Source organism: Toxorhynchites rutilus, chromosome 2 (genome assembly GCF_029784135.1).
Source record: "Toxorhynchites rutilus septentrionalis strain SRP chromosome 2, ASM2978413v1, whole genome shotgun sequence".
Taxonomy (NCBI): Eukaryota; Metazoa; Arthropoda; class Insecta; order Diptera; family Culicidae; genus Toxorhynchites; species Toxorhynchites rutilus.
Window position 1 is genome coordinate 272783181 of NC_073745.1, and position 23081 is coordinate 272806261.

The 23081-nt window shown below is 38.4% G+C and overlaps 1 protein-coding gene across 5 annotated transcripts in view; it reads left to right on the forward strand.

Moving 5' to 3' along the window:
• LOC129768722 (nucleoprotein TPR) overlaps window positions 1–23081 on the forward strand; it is a 330016-nt gene that overhangs the window by 142378 nt on the left and 164557 nt on the right. For 4 of the 5 annotated variants that reach the window (XM_055770553.1, XM_055770549.1, XM_055770551.1 and 1 more), the window contains exon 2: window positions 6621–7023. In XM_055770553.1, coding sequence (XP_055626528.1) covers window positions 6915–7023 — 109 coding nt within the window. In that variant the 5' untranslated portion in view covers window positions 6621–6914. Of the gene's footprint in view, window positions 1–6446; window positions 6467–6620; window positions 7024–23081 lie in introns of those variants that run through there. The other variant, XM_055770554.1, reaches the window with a different exon arrangement.

Here is a 23081-nt window from a genome sequence, read left to right on the forward strand (position 1 = left end):
AATCTAGTTTAACATAAATTTTACGGGATGAAATTAATAATAACACATTAAAAATTATTAATTATTATCTTTCAAATGAGATCGGACCCCTTCTTAAGAATAAGATGAAATGTAAATACATATTAGATATAAGATAGGTTTAAGAATTGAGTGTGATGAGTGAGATTGAGAGTGTGAGTGTGATCATTGTCAACATATCCTCATATCCCCTCCTTTTCCTGAAGAAAATATATCACCCTTCTAAACTCGAGTCGACCGCGAGTAATCGGTTTCCTATATTATTAACATTAGAATTAAGGAAAAATGTATATATACTAGTCAGGTATACTAGTAAGGAGTTCGGCTCCTTTAAACTTATGTAACTGAGCCTGTAAAAATAAACGATTTAAAAAAATATCTTTCAAATGAGAGCAACATAATCGTCTTCCGTAGCGCACTTTGAAATGTAGAGCCAGTTTAAGGCAACAGATCGTCTATCACCTCCTGAGAAAATCTGGATAATTTTTTGACGTTGAACTACGTCTTTCAGGAAGGGTGCCAAATCAGAAAACAGGTCAAGTTTTTATGAGATAAAGTTCACGTTAATAACTATTTTCACTGTAAACGAATTCTCATGATTTGCATACCAATCGAATAGGAAACTCTCTAAGATTTGTTTGATATGCTATACATTACAATTCGCTAATCTCTAAACGGTTTAAATTCATGAAAACTGGAAGAACTTCCTTTTTTCCCATACATTTGTTCTGCCGATGCGTGTGCTAACCCTACCCCCATTTCGAATGCTTATAACTCGAACATTTCTTAATAGATCGGAAAGATGTTTGCGTCAATTGATAGGAAATATTCATACGCGTCTATCACAATTAATAAAATATTATTTTTTATGCGATGAACAATTGAATAACTGTAAAATGTCAAGCGTTATCTAAAGGCTCTAACTGTCAAGTTTTGATTGGCCCGATTTACGGTTTCCCCAACATAGACTTGTAAATCGATGTACCTGTGGAAATCCACTTTGCGAATATACATGCAAGTCAGGGGTATTTTTGTTCTGACCGAGCTGTGTTTCCCTAACAAGGACTTCAAAATTGATGTGCCTGTGTCAAAACATGCAAGTTGGGGGCATTTTTTTCCACTGATCTGTGTTCCCCTAACACGGACATCAAAATTAATGTGCTTGGGGGAATCCGGTTTGCGAATACATGCAAGTCGGGGGTATTTTTTGGTGTTGAGTATAAAACGCTTGTCGTTGAGCAGACCGGAATATGTTTCCCTAACACGTACTTTTAAACAGAGAAACTTGGGAAAATCCTCATTTCAGATACTAAAGGTGAATGACTTGCAGTTCGAGCAATAATTTCAGAGGGAAATGTAAAATACAATAATCATTTAGTATTGTTCCGTTCACATATTTTGGTAGTCCTAGTAGTCCCTCGATTTGATTGAATGCTAGAGTTTTTAAACGGTTTTATATAGCTGTAACATGTTTGTGTGTTCGTATGTAACATGTTTGTCTATAGCGCTGTATCACATTAATAGAAATTTGACCCCCTCCCTGTTGACCGATTGATCTTAAATTTGGAACACATTTTTATTTCTGCAGTCATTACAATACTGCGTATTTCATGATCTTGAAAATCCAAGATGGCGGCCGCTACAAAATCGCGGAGTTCATATTTTCTCAAAACCCCATCAATATGGGCATCAAACGAAAGGGATTGACTAGTAGAACACAGTTATTTATGAAAAATGCAAATCCAAAATAGCCGCCACCACAAAACGGCTACATACATATTTTTTCGCAACCCCATCAGAATGGATATCAAATGAGGGGACTTGACCAGCAGAACACAGCTATTTATGGAAAATTCAAATCCAAGATGGCCGCAGTAACAAAATAATCAACTACTTTTTTAAACTTTTAAATTTAATTCAACTTGACCTGTTTGTATGTCTGTAGGGTTGTTCAATTTTTCACCATCTCTTTTGACTAATTGATCTGTAATCAGACACACCTTGCTGTCATCATAATACTGCGTATTCCATTATTTTGAAAAATCCAATTTGGCCGCCGCTATAAAATTATCTTGGTATGGTCCTACGTCTCTCCGGTTATGTTCCCGACATTACCCACCCATCATTTTGTTCATGTGAGAAAGGCTTTAAGGAGATGAATCAAAAATCAAATTCCTCTTTCATATTCAAAAAACGAAAAATACATGCAAAATAAAACAAATAAATTTTTTTTTGACTCGATTATATACAGGATTCGATTATATACAGTGAAAAGAAACCAGAAACTGTATATAATCGAGTCCGCGCTGTTTCTGAATCACTCAATTTTTCCCCATGAGATTCGGCTTGTGTAGCTTGAATTCGTTATCCAATCCCTGTCTATTACCCGCTTCAACATATTGAGGAAATTGGCACATCAAATCATTAAGGTTTGGTTAACTTGACAAAAGTTTGAGAGTTTATCAAGGATAAACAGATCGCTGAAATCGAAACGCTCGGAAATCTGTTTACCGAGTTCAATTAAGAAGTCCCGACAATTCGTTTTGAAGGTCAACTTCCTAGCTGCATGCAGTCCTTGTTCAGCTTCTTCTACATCGACATTTACTTTCTTCTTGGTGACTAAACAAGCAAAACAAACTCTTTTTGTTAATATCAACAACCTCGAAAACAGTAGCATTGCTTCATTATGATCAAGATTAGCGCAAATGCAATCCTAGTTGAAGGCAGTTTTGTGACTGGCACGCGAACCCGAATAACTTATAACATTCCAGTACGACATTCAAGATACCGGGTATTCCCCAAATAATTTTTTGGCGCACAACCTTAACGCCTGCTTCGCCAAAACGTCAGTTTAATGCATTGTTTCAATGTCAAAGGCACCAACTAAGCCCTGCTTGGAAAAAATACTGAATTATGCCACACAGCTTGTACTCTGCTGTAACACCCATCGATGCGAATTCGCTGATGAGTTTGTCAAGAGCGAAAGCCTTCACCACCAGCGGGGGTAGCTTGATTTTGGTTGCTGCCTGGATAACGGCGTTTACATTTTCGACCGATGCGCCGAAGTCGCCTACTTCGCTGTTTTTCGATGCGGTGTCACACTTGCGAAGTGCGAGCGCTTTTCACTGCCCCAAAATCGCGTGCATCATTAGATGATGCTTGCCTCGAAATTTTATTGCTCCTGACAATGCGTTCGTTTTGACGTAGGATTACGTCTTTCGGGAACATATTGGGGTACAAATTGAAAATCGAGTACATCGTGAAAATTGTCCAATTTCAAACGCCTATTGCTCAGTCATTTCATGATGGATTGATAAAATTTTTGCGTCAATCGATTTCGGCACTCCATAACAAATTTTTATCTTGAATAAAATAATATATGTCATGAAACTAACTATCGAACAATTGAAAAATCTCAACCCCTGTACTAACGGAAATACCCACTTCTGATTGGTCGAAATTGACGACACATGCGGCGATTCCCTAACAGAGACATCAAAACTAAGCTGCCTAGGGGAAATCGACATTGCAATTAAATGAAAGTAGGGGGAGCTTTTTTTTCCACCGATATGTGTTCCCTAACAGAGACATCAAAACCAAGCTGCCTGGGGGAAATCGGCATTGCAAATACATGAAAGTAGGGGGAGCTTTTGCTCCCACCGAAATGTGTTCCCTAACACAGACTCAAAACCAAGGTTCCCGAGGGAAATCGACATTGGAAATATATGCCAGTCGGGGGCATTTTTATATTGCAAGTAAGGTGAGTGATACGATTAATTCTAGCAAATAAAATTTAAATTTGGAGCTTAAATGTTGGTTGCTTCGTGAAATTTCATATCAATGACCGATTGTGTATTGTGAAAAAGATATTTCAATTTTATAAATAAAAACCAAGATGTGTTTTCGCTCGAGAACGGGTCGTTCGGTTTAAGCTGTCTATTTTGTTGTGTTCCATTTCACCCAAGGAAAGTTCATGCGGCGAGAAAAAATTGGAAAAGTGACGAAATATTCGAAAACTGTTTATACTCTAGGCAAGTATCCCTATTTATTCTTCTTCTTTTCCTTTGTTCACGGACTTTGAATCCTACGATTTCCACTTCGTTGCTTGTTATTGACAGCTCTGTTCGGGAAAGCACACAAATGGACAGAGAAAATGTATGGGAAAATGGAAACGCTCAAAGTTTTTATGAATTTTAACCATTTACAAACCAGAGGATTCGAATGTATAGCATATTAAACAAATCTTAGGGAATTTCCGATTCGTTTAGTATGTAAATCGCCGAAATCCGTTCGCGGCAAAAATAGTTATTAACGTTAACTTTATTTCATAAAAACGTGACCTGTTTTCTGATTTGGCACCCTTAATAATGTCAATGACCTGTCTTCACTGCTCTCTTCTTCTAAGCTTTCTTTTGCCGACGATCTGAAATTTTATCGGTGCATCACCTCGCCCCTGGATCATGTCGCCTTGCAAGAAGATATAAACACAGTGCTGACATGGTGTGGCGATAACGGCATGCAGGTCAATAGTAAGAAGTGTAAGATCATATCCTTCGGTCGCCGTTACAACGTTGCTTATCACGAATATTTTATGGACGCGGACTCACTTGACCGGGTCAAATCTATCTGTGATTTAGGAGTGACCATTGACGCCCAACTCAGGTTCAACGAACACGTAGGAATCACGACCGCTAAAGCTTTTGCTACTCTTGGATTTATCCGCCGGCACGCCTCCGATTTCACCGATATACACGCTTTGAAGTCGATCTACTGTTCTTTGGTGCGCAGTATACTGGAGTGTGCTGCTACTGTCTGGTGCCCATACTACACATCGCACATAATCTGTATGGAACGCATACAGAGGAAGTTCATACGGTTTGCACTACGTCAACTTCCATGGAATGATCCTATCGATCTTCCTCCATATCCCGACCGTTGCCAACTGATCGACTTGGAGACCTTATCCAGCAGGAGGGTCAATATGCAGCGCTTATTCGTCTTCGACTTGCTACGAGGCAATATTGACTGTTCTGAACTTCTGGAACAAATCTCGTTCTATGTTCCACCTCGACGTTTCCGGAGTTCGTCTTTGTTGGCACTTCCCCTTCATAGAACCAACTACGGCTACAACAATCCGTTCGACTCGTGTCTTCGTGCGTTTAATAAAATCAGTGACGAATTTGATCTGAATATGTCCAAAAGCACATTTAAAATTAAGATAAAGAATATTGTATTGATTACCAACCACTATTCAGTCTGTACGTCTAGTACGAAGACGGTGATAAAATAAAAAATAAAATAAATAAAAGACGTAGTTCTACGTCAAAAACATCTGTAAATTCTGTATTTTTGTTGACAATCTGTAATTCTGTATATACAGATTCTGTATCTGAAATTTGGCGAAAAAGCTGTAATATGCAAACTATTCTGTATATGTGGCAACCCTTCTCCTGTAGAACCAGTAGAAAACATAGTTAAACTTTGAGTGCCACGGTTTAATAGCGACTCTATGGAAATTTTTAAATGCAATAGGGCCATCGTTTCTTATCGTAGTGTAAGGTATTTTTGTTCGAAAGGGAATGCATATAAGCTTATATGCTTATATTAGTTACCTTCATTATCATATGTTATACTGCCAGTCACCGGTGACTGGCGTGGCAGTCAACATGTTAATCGAGATTCGGATGAGAGAATCGGATGGTTTCATCGCAGTATTTCCCTGTTCGCACTTCCGTAGAAAATTTCCATGAAAATCAATTACGATCGATAATGGCTTAAACCATTAGAAACAATCGTTCGCTCGAATCATGCGACTCCAATAGGAACTGATCCGTCGTAGCTCGTAGAATGTAAATTTCCGACAGCACAAAGGAAGAGTTGTTCATTTGGAAAATAACTACGGAGAGCTCTCACAGAGTCAGCAGAAATTACCACCGTATTCCATTAATTAAATTCACACGGAAGCACTTCTCGACAGTTCGGTTGAGTTGGGGATTGCAAACATTCAGCAGACCACGAGGATACAGTCAAGAAGTTCGTAATTTGATTACGGCCGAAGATGCACAGTGAAAGAAAGATAGAACGGAGCAGGAAAAAAGAAACTATGACTATTTTAATGGTTGAACAGAGATGGAATGGCAAAATGTGAATTGCATCCATTCCGAACCGAGAGGATGCCACATTCATACGGAAATGGAAACTATAGAAAACCGTTTCATAGTGGAGAAAATAAAATTTTCATGCTTTTTCTTCATCTCGTTTTTTTTCAGACCGTTGACGCGATCACAAGCCAAGGTGGAAGCGTTGCGAGACTTCAACATTAGAGAGACGTTAATGGTGGGGGCAACGGATGCTGAAAGCTAAAGGAAACCCCGCTTGACATGCAAAGTCGTGACAGGCGGGTTGGAAAAAAGGAGCTGACACCTTTTGCTGACATCGCTTGTGCCGAGTGCGGACACTGTGATGTTTTGAGTTTGATTTTCAGAATATCCCACGATTGAATGTTATTTATTTGAGTTTTTTTTAATAGCAATCTGCCAGAGTAGCTCTAGGTGAGAAAATCTGCGAAAGATCTTATGTTTTTTTTCTTCATATTTTCACAGTGCACATCGGACAGGGAAATCAAAGTGTGGTTTCAAATGAAGCGCATAGCAATGATGAAGGTTTGATCGAAGTTCGGACTTTTGGTAGTGTTTTTCTGTGTGTGTGTGTGTGTGTGTAGGGGCACCCTGCCGAAGAATGTTCGGGTGAAAACGAATGGTGGAAAATTAATATTCCTGCAAAGGGTGGAAAATTGCTAAGGAAGCTGGAGCACGGCAATCATCGAGTGAAGAGCTACTGCTCGACAGTGAAGTGGAAAGTGCTCAATTTTTAAAAGTAGCGAATTGAGGCCCGTGATGCGTCGCAGCTGCAGTAGACTAGCCACGATGACACAGAGAATTACACCCCCGCTGGTACAATTTATCACGCTAACCGTCTGCTTCTGCCTGAGTGCTGTTCAGTGTGGTAAGTTTAACAATTTTAGTAGCTCACTATTCAGGATTCTTTTTTTTTTGTTTTACATTGTGATTTCTTTTTTAATTCTGTTGTCTCCGAAATATGAAACATGCAGCAAAAGCTAATTGGGGGAATTAGAAAAATACGCGAACACGCTCATAATTCTCTTTGTGTGGTACTTCAATAGTAGAAAATTATGGATCCCTAACATTATGAACGCAAACAAAACTGACAGAATGATATACTTGTTGTGGATTGATATTTATTCTCCAAAGAGGGATAAGTATCCTTCACAATTGGATTTGAGTCACTATTTTGGAGCAAGCGCAACATTTCAATAAAATCGGTAAAACAAGGGAACTTCGATATAACGTACATATTTTCAAAGTGTCAAAGAATAATTTTTAAAATATTTTTTTCTGAAAGAACAATGTAAATTATCTGTATTTTGATATAAAAACATGTTTTATACTTTCAAGCAATCCCGAAATACAATTAGTTTTGTGATTCCGGTTTCTAAATGAATCAAGATTTAATCAACAGTACTAAGGGGAAACATAATGAGAAAGGTCGGCTTCGTTTTCTAATTGAATTTATGCATCATTATTTACAAACTTTACCTGAACAGCAACACAGTAAAATAATAGAAGTTTTGTTCCTGAGTTCTTTATTATGTGGACATCAAAAGAAGTCCACTCGATTATGCTTCAACAACGCCAAACCGGCTGTTGAATCACCAATTGGTTTAGGTCGACGTTTAGCAAACGCGGTACCCATCACAAATAAACGAAATGACATGGAACTTCACACATAAGCTAGTAACAGATGAACTTCTCGAAATGAATCTTGTGCATGTTTAGTGGCGCCATCTGTTGAAAAATCAGGACAATGAAGTTGGAGTCGGAGTCGAGGAGTCGGTTCGGAGTCGGAAAAAAATTCAATGTATTAGAAGTCGGAGTCGGAGTCGGAAGTTTTTTCCCTAGTTAAATAACCCAATAAAATTAAAATATTTAGCTCAATAAACAAAATTTTATTCCATGATATTCCATGTTCAAAGACGCCTGATTTTTGTATTTTTTCCTTTAAAAGAATGAAAACTGTCAGCGAAAAATATACTAGGATCTCTGTCAATGTTTTCTTAGTTGGAAATGAGAATGGCAATAATAAATATCCGGTCCGCACATGTATAATGTTCACATAAAATTAAATTCTCCTCATACAAAGCTGTACCAATCTTTTCATCAATATGTATGATTGTTGCAAATTGACAAATCCCGAATAAGTGGAAATCCCGAATTATTTCGAATGTTTCGAGGTTTTTCAAAATAGAACTAGATTATTTCATGAAACCAGAATATCTGACGAATTTTAGAAATAATAACGAGATTAAGTTTGAGGAACAACACTTTGTACACCTTGTATGATGTATGTCTGTAGGAATAACCGCAAAGTTATTAATAGAAGAATACTTTTCAGAGTGTAATACCACTCAAGAGAAGCTTTTTAAATTCAAAGTCAATATAATAAAACGATATATGACATTTGCTCAACAGATTTGAAATAGAATCAACTTTAATGACGGCACTTCAAAGAAATTCAACGTATAGATTCCTCTCTAATTCACTGTAGTGATGTTGTAGGTTTCTGGGAAAAAATACAAATGATCAAAAGATCACTGCAAAATTCTCTCAACAACAAAAACTCCAACTCTGTGGCCAACATAAAGATACGACAAAACAAATATGTTCGGGGAAAATATAATTTTAAGGTTTCTACATTTTCTGCATTACTCGAGAATTAATCAAGCAAATGAAACCAAATTTGGCATGTTTTAGGGTGCAATAAATGATTCTATGGTGGTTAGATACTCCTCCCCCCTCTCTTAGGGGGGCTGCCATACAAATGAAACACAATTTTCTGCATTACTCGAGAATTATTCAAGCAAATGGAACCAAATTGGGAATATGGAAATTTTAGGGTACAATAAATGATTCTATGGTGGTTAGATTTTCCTCTCTCTCCTCTTAGGGGGGGCTGCCATACAAATTAAAGACAAATTTCGGCATAACTCGAAAACTAATCAAGCAAATGGAGCCAATTTTTGGCATACGAAGGTTTTCGGGGGCACGAATCGTTTCTATGATGAATATACACTTTTCTCTCTGAAGGGAGGGCATTACTACCATACAAATGAAGCATACCTTTCTGCTTAATTCAAGAACTAATCAAGCAAACGGAACCAAATTTGGCGTGTGGAGGTTTTAGGGAGCAATAAAAGTTTTTATGGTAGTTCGACACTCCTCCCCCCTCTCTAAAGGGGGGCTCCTATACAAATGAAACATAAATTTCTGCATAACTCGAGAACTAATCAAGCAAATTTAACCAAAATTTGCCTTTGGAGGTTTGAGGGAGCAATAAATGTTCGACACACCTTCCCTCTCTCTAAGGGCAAGGGGGTTGCCATACAAATGAAACACAAACTTCTACATAACTCGAGAACTAATCAAGCAAATGGAGCCAAATTTGGGATATGAGAATTTTGTTCGGAAAACTCTGAAGCAAAATTGGAAAATTCAATTCGCATATGTTCTACAAGTGCTCCCGTGGCCGAGTGGTTAGCGTCAAACCTAACATGCCGGGGGTTCGGGTTCGATTCCCGTTCTGGTCGGGGAAATTTTTCTTCAAAGAAATTTCCTCTGACTTGCACTGTGGTCACGCGTATTCTAGAGCTTGCCACTCTGAATGCATTCAAGGCGTGTTATTTGGCATAGAAATCTCAACTAAGTACTAATGAAAATGACGCAAGTAATACTACGTTGAGACGGCGGAGTTCCTCTAGGAACGTTAGTGCCATATAAGAAGAAGAAGATGTTCTACAATTACATATTAGCAAGCGTTGTTAGTCCATTTGATGTTTGCGCTAACGAAATTGATCTTCGCTCGGAAGTGGAAATGGATTTTAATGTGATAAAATGGACTCCTATATCTTCTTGTTTCTATATAAATGAAAATGGATCGCCGAATGTATTGATAAGAGCAAAACTCGAGAAAGGAATTGTCCGGTTTAGGGCTGCTTTTATTATATAATATTTTCTGCATCAAACATTTATTCCATGTGACGGACAAATTTTGCACGAGAATTGTGTCTGGAAATAATTTGATATTACAATGTCGAGTTTTGGTAGAAGTACTGAAATTTTATAGTAAAAACTATGGATGAGTTATACCTATGATATAACCGCAAGGTTGACGTAGGACAGCCGTCGGCTTAGTAATCAATTGTATTTCTTCAATTATCAATAATCCCACCTCGGACGTTCCTCATTGGGTACGATCGCCGCTGCGCAGAGCTATCTTTTGTGTGTATTGATTAAATTATTAATTAAACTAGTGAATGAATGAAACTATTTACGAATTCAATTGCAAACAAATCCCAATTTAAGTCAATTCACGCATTATGGTAGTAGTTATCGCAAAAAATAGTTATCAACATATTGCCTAATCATCAAACGATATAGAAGTTCAGTGAGCTGGCGCCATGAAAAGATACCTTCCAGTGCAGTTTTGAATAATCGAGCCAAAGCGTTGTATTTGTACCCACTACGGTCTACCAACGTAAAAGCAAAACGAATTACGGAGTGTAAAAATGCTTGGGGGTATAAAAGTATTGCCGACATGAATGTATCTGCAATGCCGATTTTCCCAACTTCTTGGTTTCGGACTCTGTATTGGGAAAACACATTCCGGTTTGCCAGCGAGTATAAAAGTACACGCGCCTCGCATCTATTTTGCAATACCGATTTCCTCAGGCTCAATGATTTTTAAGTCTGTGTTAGGTAAAGTGACCAGATAGTCAGAGGTCTAACGCGGGACACAAAAAACAAAACGTTATGTATATACGTTATGTGAACATAAACCATAGTTTAGCGAGTCTAAACTGATCAGTATTATTTCTTTCTGAGTATCGGCACTTAGTTGTGATTTTTCGGTGGTTTAGATTTTTTTACGCCCGAAAATCACTCGCTAAATCAGAGCATTTACGCCACTATTCAAATTTTACAATTTTCTTCAAATGGAATGCTCGAAAATTTCAATTAATCTTTCATCGATTTTAATGTTAACGTATGCATTCAAAAAAATAGACTAATTTCGGATGGCGATGAAAGATAATTGGTAGGAACAAATTTTCTTTAAATCTTATGTTTATTAAGTCTACAACAAAAATGATTCAAGAATGTTGATTCGCATTCGCACTGTCGAGCAACTTGATTATTTTTCCATACTGCAAGCTCCACCCCACATCTGAGCAGCAGGCAATCACCCAGAAGGAGTAGCTTGAGGTGCTGGTAAAAAACTTCTTTCCGGCGAAAGAAGTTAAAAATTTTATTTCGTACTCATAATGAAAGACGAGACGTACTTGATGCTAGAATTCAACGAATGAAAGGGGACCGGGTACTTTACGTTCCCCAGGTAAGCGATGATGTCGAATATATCATTCACATCAAGAAGGTCCTTCTCTGACAGATGTGAAAAGAATGTCCAAGCCGCTCTTCTTTCGAGTCATATGGTGAACGGGGAGATATATAGTATGAAGTGCTTGCCGGAGTTGGGAAGGTGATGTGGCCTTTATGCCGAGCCTGGGATCAGCCCATTATGCCAAAAGATCACTGGAGGATGGATCGGCTGCAGAAGACCGCGAAGACCACCAACATTCCCCAGCTTCGCCCGATAGAAAACTTTTGGGCGAATGGCAAAAATAGAGAGACAGACGACCACCAAAGCCACGAAATGGTAAAATAACACGCCGATATACATCTTCTCATCGACCATGGTTCAGGTTCCGGCCAACTTCCGTAAGACCGCCCAGCGCTTCATTTACGATACTTAATCAAACAACTCTGCCTCTTTCTGTCGAGTATACACTATACACTTCCGGCGTATTTAAAACCATAAGTCCTGACCGAGCTAGGGGACCAAACATGAACTTTTCGCCTGACTCACGTTGGTCCCTGCGGATCAATAGGGGACTTTTATAAAAATCATTTTCCAATTTTGTTGCTGTCGCTTCCAGTTGACACTCTCTAGACAAAAAGCCCAATGTCGGTGCGATGAAACCAGCTCAACGTATTAATCTTTGGATGCATTAGAAGCGCTCTTGAACAGTCTGCCAAATAAACGTTTTTTTTTGAGGTTCATCCATTTAAGAAAATCAACATGATCAAACTGTGATATTGAAATATATTGATATCGCGGGACATTTTCATTTCTTTTGCCAAATGCGGGACGTTTCGCGGGACGGAATCTTACGCGGGACATTTTGTTGAAATGCGGGACGTCTGGTCAGTTTAGTGATAAGGAAACATTCCAATTTGCAGAACCCAAATTAGAAGCGCTCTTGAACCCAAATATTTCACAGCGTATAACCCAAATATTTCACAGCGTATTCACAATTCATTATTAAGAATCTCGAGCTCTTGGATCAGTTGAATATAGATCGCAAAGCACACAACTCGTGTAAAAGTTTACTTAAATAAATGTGGTCGAAAAAAGATCAGTTTTCTTTAAGTCTCGTTGTTTTGTTTCTCGGGAGTGGTTCCTGGACAAATATCTGGACAATAATCCTTTGTCGTTGGTCCTTATCCGCTCATAGTCATCACCGTATCTGCTGCTGCCAGGTTCGCCATCAAGCTGCAAGATCGCTATAATCGCTGTATCGCTCTCGACAGCAATTATGTTGAATAATAAAACTGAATTTTGTAAAAAAAAATTGTTTTACTGTGCTACCTTATAAACTTTTCAGCCGAACTGTTATATCATACACACCGACACTGAGAGCTTTCAAAATATCAACTTCGTGTCGTTGAAATAATAAAAGTTTGCTTATTTCTATGAACGTGGGGGTGTGAAAATGGCGCATAAAAATATCACTTTTATCCGTCTTTTGACGTAGGATATAATTTCAAATGCATATTACGCAGAATCATTCTTACGATACATGTTAAATGATGAATCTGATAGCAGTTTGGCCAGATACCGGATACCGAATATCCGGCAAGCTTCGAGGCCGGATATTGGGCTCTTTATTCGCGAATTTAGAGAGTAATGAACACATCTTTGCATAAAAATACTGAGCTATGAATAAATTTTCCGTATAGAATGAATATTCCTTAATAGAGTAACAAAGTTTTCTGCATGGAACATAAACCACATTTTTTCTGTTAAGGGTTTTCATCATTGTAGATGAAATTTTTGTGGATATATTGAAATAATGTAATAATAGTCGAGTTAGTGTAAGTACTACGAATTTCAATAAACAAAGAACATCCATCAATTATTTTCGTTCAAGATTGAAAAACTTAGAACTGCCTTCAGGGATTATTTGATCTGAGAGAGGGTACAGAGGGAATTACACCTTACACGCGAAGCTAACGACACCTTTTGGGACAGTTACGAAGTTGTAAATAAAAATGATAGACAGCGTTGCTTTCAGGAAAAAAATTACTTTACTGACGAAATCGACTGTTATGCGAAAACATTTCGAACCGATTGCAATCTGGTTCCTTACGATTGGTGGTCATTAAACTCTAATCAGTACCCCCATTGGCAAGGTTAGCTAAATTTCATTTTTCACCTGCTTGCAGTAGTGTTTACAGCGAAAGACTTTTCTCTGAAGCTTGCCTGGTGTACGAAGCTAAGCGGAATCGGTCGGGTCAAACATTTATAGTGAAAAGTAAGAGTGCGGATGAGTTAATTTAATTTTGAAAAAAATATATCTTGTGTTAATGAGAAATTATTGATTTTTTCTATTAGGCCGGATACCGGATAGTTACCGGATATCCGTTTCGTCTCTAATATATACCATTAGATGCAAAATTTATTAAGCAATTTTTTCGCCTTAGACATCCACAGTGAAAATAATAAAACAAGTGACCAATTTAACAAATAAAAGAGGTATGTTTTGCGAGCGAATGCGAAGGTAAAACATGTATTATGCATTCTTTCTTTCAACTTCCCATGAATGTTGTATGCAACACAAAATTGTGTGCAATAATTCGTTCTATCAAACAAATCAGCAAGTCCTTTTTCTACATGTTGAAGTAATCAGACGCAAGATTTCATGCATCACTCAAATTTCATGCTAGATTTCATCAAAGCAACGAGGGAAGTGTCGCCCATACAGTGATCGTTCGTTGTTTGGGCCGGGAAATTAATACAATTATCGAATTTTACTCGCTAACTGGGCTGCAAAACAGCAAAAGCAATACTTCAAATTGAAGATGACATCTATTATTGATACATAACTGCTTTGCAGCCCAGTTAACGTACGCCCTGTTGTAGTCCACTCGGAGATAGTCCAGTTAGCGTATGATTTCTGTGTATGACGGGGTGACGAACATCTTAATCTTTCGTTCTGCGGCAACATGGACAATTGTACATCGAAAAATGATATCAATACTAGTAGGATGGAAACGATTATCATGCGAGGACTCATTGAGATCGGCATTACATCGCATCACAAAAATGAAACGAAATGAAATATTAATAATCTTCATGGCTCATATTCATAATTCTCAATGACTCAATTTTTACAAGGACATTGCACAATGGTCCAGGAGATGCATTTAAGTGGAAATTAGCATTTAGAGCTCGACAGTTACTCTCTAGACAAAAACTGTCTTAGGCGCTCATTTTCTCTTGAAATAATCGATATAGCGTCTTTTTTGACGTAGGACTACGTCTGACCGGAAGATATAGGGGGTGAAATGGAAATCTAGGCACTGAACAAGTAGGAACAAATGCAAGATTTGGAACGCTTATAACTCGAGCATTTCTCAATAGATCGCAAAGGTTTTTGCATCAATTGATAGGAAATATATCTACGCATCTATCATAACGAATAACATTTCATTTTTCTTGAGATAAATAATTGAATAATTGTGAAATATCATTGTCAAAATGCACTATGTGCCCATTTTTTATTGGTCCATTTTGTGCTCCTCAAATCGTACCGACCAAAACGGGCAACCAGAGCAGCAGCGAAATAGAATGAAGCACGATTGGAAAGGAAAAAGAAAAAAATGAACGAAGCATTGGTCGCAGTCTCACACATGCGTAATTCTCGAGCCAGCCAGTCAGCTTAAAAATCCCCGCTCCGCTGCCGTAACGATCATTCTCATTCAAACCGTACACCACATCGGTTCGCATCACAACACATCAACAAACCAACCCAAGCAGCCATGTCTGGACATGGTAAAGGAGGAAAAGTGAAGGGAAAGGCAAAATCCCGCTCGAACCGTGTTGATCTGGAGTTCCCCGCAAGGGTAGCTAGGCCGAGCGCGTTAGTATCAGTGCACCAGTCCACCTAGCCGGCGTTATATAGTTTCGGCCGCCGAAGTGATCGAGTTAGCTGGCAAAGCTGCTCGCGACGATAAGAAAACCCGCATTCGGAACAGAACACATTCGGTTCAGTGGACATCAAGACAACAGGCAGTTGCAGCGAGTGGCGAGTGGCAAACGCAATCGCAAAACGGCAGCAGGTAGCAGAAGAAAAAAGTTTGTTCTTTATACAATCTGCTTTGGTGGCAAATCCAGAACAAGGCGGCATCGAGTGCGTTCGAAATGGTTTTTTTCAAAACCACGAGTACTAAGTTTTCTAAATTGGAACCATTCCATACAACAAGGCGCTTTTCAGGGCCATTCAACCTTCCAAAAAAGAGTCTAGGAAATACAGTTCAATGCTTTCTAAAACAATATTCAAAATAACAATAAAACACAAATTGATTTGTTCATGTTTGCCAGGATATGATGAGTATGTGAATTTGGCAGTTGTTCTGAGCTTATTGATTTTCACCAATTCTTAAATTGCTTCTAGATTGAAAGTACAGTAATTAACACTTATCTCGACATTTAGCTAATTGGACGGACTTGTAATGCGACATATTTAGTTGGACATTTTTGTAAACATAGAGTTCGGGGTCCAAATTATGACCCCACATTGAAAGTCGACACTGTACCACTGTCATCGCAAATGTTCAATTACAGGTTAAAATTACCTCCAATCCGACACTGAGTGGTGGTAATGCGACGTGCCATTGAATGTAATTTACTGTAAAATATGTCACAAGCTGGATGGGAAGAAATTTTCCAACTGTGAAAGCTGTGGCGAGTGGCAAATGCAATCGCTAAACAGAAAGGTTAAGCCGAACAAGATGGGGATATCGAGTGATAACAAAACAATAAACTCTTTAGATTGAAGATAATTTTGTGATCCTGAAAAGGACCCTTTTTAGCCTGCATGTGAATTCAACGAGCGAACAAATCGTAATGAATGTATTTTTTTGCCATCGCTGCCTTTTAACGCTCATTCGTTCGTCTCGTTGGACTCGCCCCTCTGGCTGAGTCTGCCGATTTGTCTCTATCCTGTGAGTGTGTACCGCTAGAGTATAAAACACGCGGACCCCAAAAAAATATCTTATTTTCTTTCAAACCGTAAACCCGTGTGGTTGTACGGCATCGGCATCGTGGACGTAACAAAGGAGGACAAGTTAAGGGAAAGGCAAAGTCTCACTCGAACCGTGCAGGTCTCCAGTTCCCTGTTGGTCGCATTCACTGATTGCTCCGCAAGGGTAACTAGGCCGAACGGATTGGTGCCGGAGCACCAGTATACCTAACAGCGATTATAGAGTTTCGGCCGTCGGAGTGCTCGAGTTGGCTTGCAAAGCTGCTCACGACAATCAGAAAACCCGCATCAAGAACAGAGCAGCTTCGGTTCGGCGCTCATCAAGGCAACAATTAGTTTCAGTGAGTGGCAAAGTGTTTCTCCGGCACGTCGCATTAAATGTAATTTACTGAACAACATGTCACAAGCTGGATGGGAAGAAATTTTCCAACTGTGAAAGCTGTGGCGAGTGGCAAACGCAATAGCTAAACAGGAAGGTTTAACCGAACAAGATGGGAATATCGAGTGATAAAAAAAACACAACACCAAAGGTTCTTTTCAGAACCATCAACATATTCATAAAGAGTAAACAGTAAACTAATCCATTTTTCTGGTAGATAGTTAGGTATTCACGTAGGAGAAGAAAATAAAACAATATATTTAAAATATATATTTAACAAAAGCTGTCCCCTTTGTATAGTCCTACGTCTCTCCGGTTATGTCCCCGACATTACCCACACCCGTCTTTTTCTAAGTTACGTTAGGGTCACCATGAAAAAAAACTGTTTTCTTGCTCTAACTTTTATAATTCAATTTCTACATGCAAACTGTCTTCGAAAGACTTTTAGAACTTACTAATACAAACATTTTGTCGAGCTCTTAATGCTAATTTCCACTTAAATGCATCTCCTGGTGTTGTGTGCTGTTTACCTTTGAAATGCCAAAGAAAAGGTCTCGAGGGCAAAGGGTTAAATGAGAAATGCAATATCTACTTGAGAATTCGAATATATTCGTCCAAAATGGTGATCAGAGATGGACAAACCAAATTCTCTTTGAAGAAAATCGTAAAAAGACATAACAATTTGAATAATTTGAACGCCTTGTGCTATTATCAGCAACTAGAGACTTGGGGGTTTTCAACCAACCCAAACGTCTTGATTACATATAATTTTCATGAAGAAAAATCGATTTGCATTCACTAGTTGCGTGAAAACACCCAAAATCGGACAAACCAACATAATATACTCTAGTTGTGATTTTTTTTCCCGGGACACTTTCTTTCAAGGTTTGATTTATTGTAATTTATATGTACTTTTTCATGAACCACCATTTCACCAAAATGTAACACAATAATGGACACACATCGTTAACAATAACCTGATGATTTTCACTTTTCTTTACACTTAGTATTGAGCTACCAAAAACCTCAATAGCAACAGTAATAATCCTATTGCTATTCCAATCCAAAGAATCTTCGCAGATAGTTGTTGCCGATCAGCATCAATTCCAATTTTTTCGGAATTGCAGAAGCTTGAAATACTTTTATTCAAATGTAAGTCCGCTGCATCCACTAAAATATTACAGCGCCTTATTCCAACCTCCATATGCTGACTATGTTCGATGTTGCCCACTTGTAGTAATTTGGAAATTTCTTGCTCGTGTGCGACACGATCCGGGACTCGTTCCAGCAGAACCAGGTAAGAAGATCCTCCGAAATCTAAAGCTACATACGAAGGCGGCTTCACGTAGACCGCTACAAGCTGCAACGCCACCCCACGACAAACGTATATGATGGGTTCCGTTCGCTCGAAGGTTGCCTGAGTACAGTTCGTATCCGGATTGGGGAACGTCAGTCGGTATCGCAAAATACCAACGTAGCAATAGAGTTCTAAGGATAGCGTGAATCGGCGGCCACGTTTAGCAAAATCAACTCGACCAATCGGTCCAAATTCATCCAACAATTGGAACAAATGCAGAGCAGAGGTGGAGTCGTTGCTCGGAATGTGGGCGGCTCCTATTGCCAGATCGAAAATGTCTATTTTTTCAGGGCACTTTGTGTTGTTACGTGTCTTTACTCCAGAATCGAGAACACAGAGAGTGCTGCAACTGTTGCTGAATCCGCTGTTCATCATCGAAATGATGATCACCGGGAGTAACAACAGTTTAACTGGATAAAAGATATTTGATGCTATGTTAGCCATTTGTGGTAACAATTGCTGTCTTGACTTCTCTAACTCTCACGATGAAATGAACTTTAATTAGATTTTCCTGTCGCTTTTCTATGTATACGTGTGTCTTTTCCAATGAATCGGTTTCATGTTATCTCAATCGTTGTTTTGCAATGTTCAATTACGATATTGAGGCCTCGTTTTCTTTCTTAATGGCATTATAATGGCCTTCCCAGCTTATCCAGCGTCATATTACTTATGTTAGGAATCGGTAGAGGTTTTGCTCTCATATTCACTCTGTCCAACTTCTAAAAGACCATCCTGATTCTATTTCGTTGCAATACAAACAGTTACAATTTCAACAAGATACATTCATACATTGTTGAATGCTTAGAATAAAGTATATTTAACGTCAATTTCGTTTAAAAGAGTTGTTTGTTTATTTATTGTGCTTAAATATGATAATTTCAGCTGTCCAGTTTCTTTAAGACCTTTTCAAAATTCATAAGTATTATCAATGAAAAATTCAAAACGATCGACTGATTTACATGTCAATAATTGGCAACCTTGCCATTTCGGCTAAAAACCTGGAAAATTCGTGTTGGAATACTATTTACCAAATGCTACTGAACGATTTTCTCGATATTGTTCCCATGTTTCCGAAATTGCGACCTTGAGCTCTTCAATCGTGGTGTACCGTTTTCCCCCAGTGTAGATTCTGCGTACAAAGATCCTCCGAAGATTTTCAACAGGATTGAAGTCTAAAGAGCGAGCCGGCCAGTCCAAAAAATTATGTTTTTGGTCCTTAATCCATTCCTTAGTTTCCTTGCTGATATGAATATGATATGATATGTGATTTTTTTTCTGACGATATCCACGCAAAAAACAAGAAGTGGGGTTATATCTGTGATATAACCGCAAGGTAAACGTAGGACTACCGTTGGCTCGGTAATCATTTATTTGAAATTGCATCTGAATCAATTCTAAATGAATGAATGAATGAATATTTTGAAGAATTGCTGAAAGGTTTTCTTATTAGTGTGTGGTTTTATGAGTATTAGTATGGAATTGTTATTAACATAAAATTCAACTCTTTCGGACTTGTTGGTGGTCCCGAAACGAACCGATGGAATTTGAGTGGCCTTGTAAAAGCAACTGTAGATGTTTGATACATGATTCGTTTTTGCTTTCGTGAGAATAACACGAGATTTTTTATGATCACTCCATGCGCCGAATAGAAACTGAAGGCGTCACTTCACGGTGAAAACAAAATAAAGTCTATATAACCTTGCATAAAATTCATTTCGTTTCTATCGTGATGTGGCAATTTTTCATGATTGTTCCATGCGAAAGCAGAAGAACAGAAACTGATGCTATTGACGAGTTTACGTTAGATTTACAACCAGATGGCGCAGCGAGTAAAATAATGATGTTTTATTCAAATTTTTTAGAAAAATCAGAATTTATCTTCAAATTTCCCGATTTCACGTATTCTTTCTAGACTAAAAAGGTTAGAAAATCGCCATTTTACAATGTGGTACGTATATTTTGAAAAATGGCTTGGTATAAGTATTGTAACTTGAATTTTTTTCAACTAGATAAACGATGAGTAGCATGTGTTGCGCTAAAAATACTGCAACTCCTTCTTCTATCGGCCCTTACATTATCAATGATATAATCCAACTTAATATGATATCGATTTCATCATCATTATCCACAGTATTCATAACCTGTATGCATTATCAAACTCAAAGTTTTCAAAGACTATCAATGATTTTGGTCCAATCGCGTGTTGAAATCATCGTAAATATAACTAACCTTCTTACCATATACTGAAGACATTTAATGGTTGAAATGAATCCAACGAATCTTGCTTTTCAGTGCGTAGAATAAACAAACATCATCACTTTTGTGGTTCTGAACTCTAATGTAGGTGTTGCATGAGCTGATTCAGCTTTGCGTAAATTCGTCAATTGGATTGCATCACGGGAACACCAAATTGAATGCGTAAATGCAAATATTCCTTCGCTTGGACGCATTCACACGCAAATAATTTTTCATGACTGTTCCATGCGAAAGCAGAACAGAAACTGATGAGAGTAAAAGTACTCACGCCTTGCATGTGTCCGCTATGGTTTCCCAAACACTAATGCAAGCGAGCAAAAGAAGTCGCAGCTTGCATGTATTCGCTATGACGGTTTCTCCAGGTGCCTAGATTTTGCGTCCGTATTCGGGAACAAATCAATGAGCAATGATGATTTCAATAGCTTGCTTTCAAAGCAATTTTGAAGCTATTGAAACGATTTTTTGGACTAAAAAGTGACAATCATATAACTCGTTGACATTTTATCTTTCGGATGAAGTGATTATTATACCGCCCCATTCAGGCGGTCAAGAGGTATTAACGTGCGAAACTTTGCACTCCAGCGTCACTCTCTCGTTTTCGAAGCTTTGAACTTACACCCAGGTACAGAAATGAAAGACGTAGCCCTACGTCAAAACGATAGGAGAGAGGATTCCAGAACATGTGTGTAATCCTTGAATGATGTGAAAGCTATCTTGAGCTTTTCGGTTGCACAGAATCCCACCGAAATTCGTGGTTGAAAAATACTGTTCCTTCTTCCGTAAATCACGCCAGTACCCGTTGAAACCACCAGAACCATCCTAATTGAACTTGTCTTCGTCAGTGAAGATAACCAATACATTGAAGAACTTTTCGTTATGGTATATAGCAAAATATATTCTGTTGTCGGTTCATGTGAGCTTTGGCAAAACTCAGACTCAGACTCAGTGAAATGCATCGATTTCTCATCCTTTTCTACCCGTTAGCACTTTTCCCTTTGGCATTTTCCAGATTTATTAATCAAAACAATTAAAACAACGGCAAAATTTAACTGGTCTTATACAAACTTGACACTTGAAAAATACAAAACCTTTGGTTTACGCTCAGCGCTTGCACACACACATGAAAATCATGCAGTGTATGGTAGTTACCAATACCAATACACTAGAATATAAGTTGAAGCATTGTTTATTTACAATGGCACGAAGCAGCCAGATCATCACTTGGTCTTATAGAAGTTGTACAGAGTGTATATCGATTGACTAAATGGGTTTCATCGAATCTGTTACTAAAATTCCAAAAGCTGCCGAGAATTGTTAAGCAGAGTTGCCTGAAAGTTCAATAAGTAGTTTGTTCAAACACTTATGGCTGAAGTCAGATGCTGAAACGTAGTTTGTTTTCATCATATCAAATACTTAAGAAATAAACAGACTCCTAATACCTATATAATACCTCATGGGTGTTTTATTACACTTATTGGGTATTCCGATGGTTGCGGATACAGATATTAATTTTGCTTTATATTTGAGTGTATAACATTTGGTTATATTTTACCATAGTTTGATATTTTGAAGGACTCTCATAGTTTTAGTTAATCACTGCGATACGGGTGCGTGCAGAGCATTTCGTCCAGACATAGACATTTCCCAACAAAATCGCAGTGAGCACTATACCCATACAAACCAGCATTCCCGGGGGTAGTTGAATACTCATTTCAGATTCGTCCTCGAATCCTGGACAAATCCGCGTAAGTTCACGTCCGATTTTCGTTAGTTTTCCACACTCACACGATGAGGTCGGTGAGGCGTTATTGATCATCAGTGGAATTTCTTCGCCGTCCAGTTGTAGGGTCTCATTCCCAAAGGACTCTTCCAGTAGAACTAGGCTGAAACTGGCTAAAAGAATCAAGATAGAACACCACATACGCGGGTGTGTTTCGATAAACCATCATCGGTTGGAGTTCCACAATCAAACATGAATATTTCAAGGGATCCATAAACTCTACGATAGCTGCGAGTGGATGAGTGAGATCGAAAGGAAATGTAAGATGAAATTTAACAAGTACTCGCTCGGTACAGTTCACTCCAACCGACCCTAGTTGATTGCTGTATAAGATCTGTTCAGGCCAGCAGGATGTTTCTAACACTGTTTTTAAACAGTGTTAAAATGTTTCGAGCCGTGGTCACGTTTTGAGTTTTGAGTTTCCGAATAATTGCCAGCTTTGTTTTGATATTGTAAATGTCGTTTGAACATTGGTGGTTAACGAGACGGACGCCATCGTAATGAAGAGTGCAAGCTTCACGTGTGGACTCGTGTGCAGTACTAAGCAACAGAAAAATTGGTGGGAAAAGTAGTGCAACCGAGACGCGATAAGACCAATCGTTCGCCATCCTTCGAGTGTGAAGCTATTACTGCTTATGAGTACAAGAAATGCCTTGACGGAACAATGTAGCGTTAAATGTATACATTAAGAATACTTGTAGAAAAATGTCATTTTTTCCATCATTAATGAGACATTGCTATTCGATTGCAATACTGTAATCCAATTGATGCTTCACAGAACATGAAAATTGTGTTATTTAACCCGAGGAACATTCCACCTGTTTGCAACACCTTT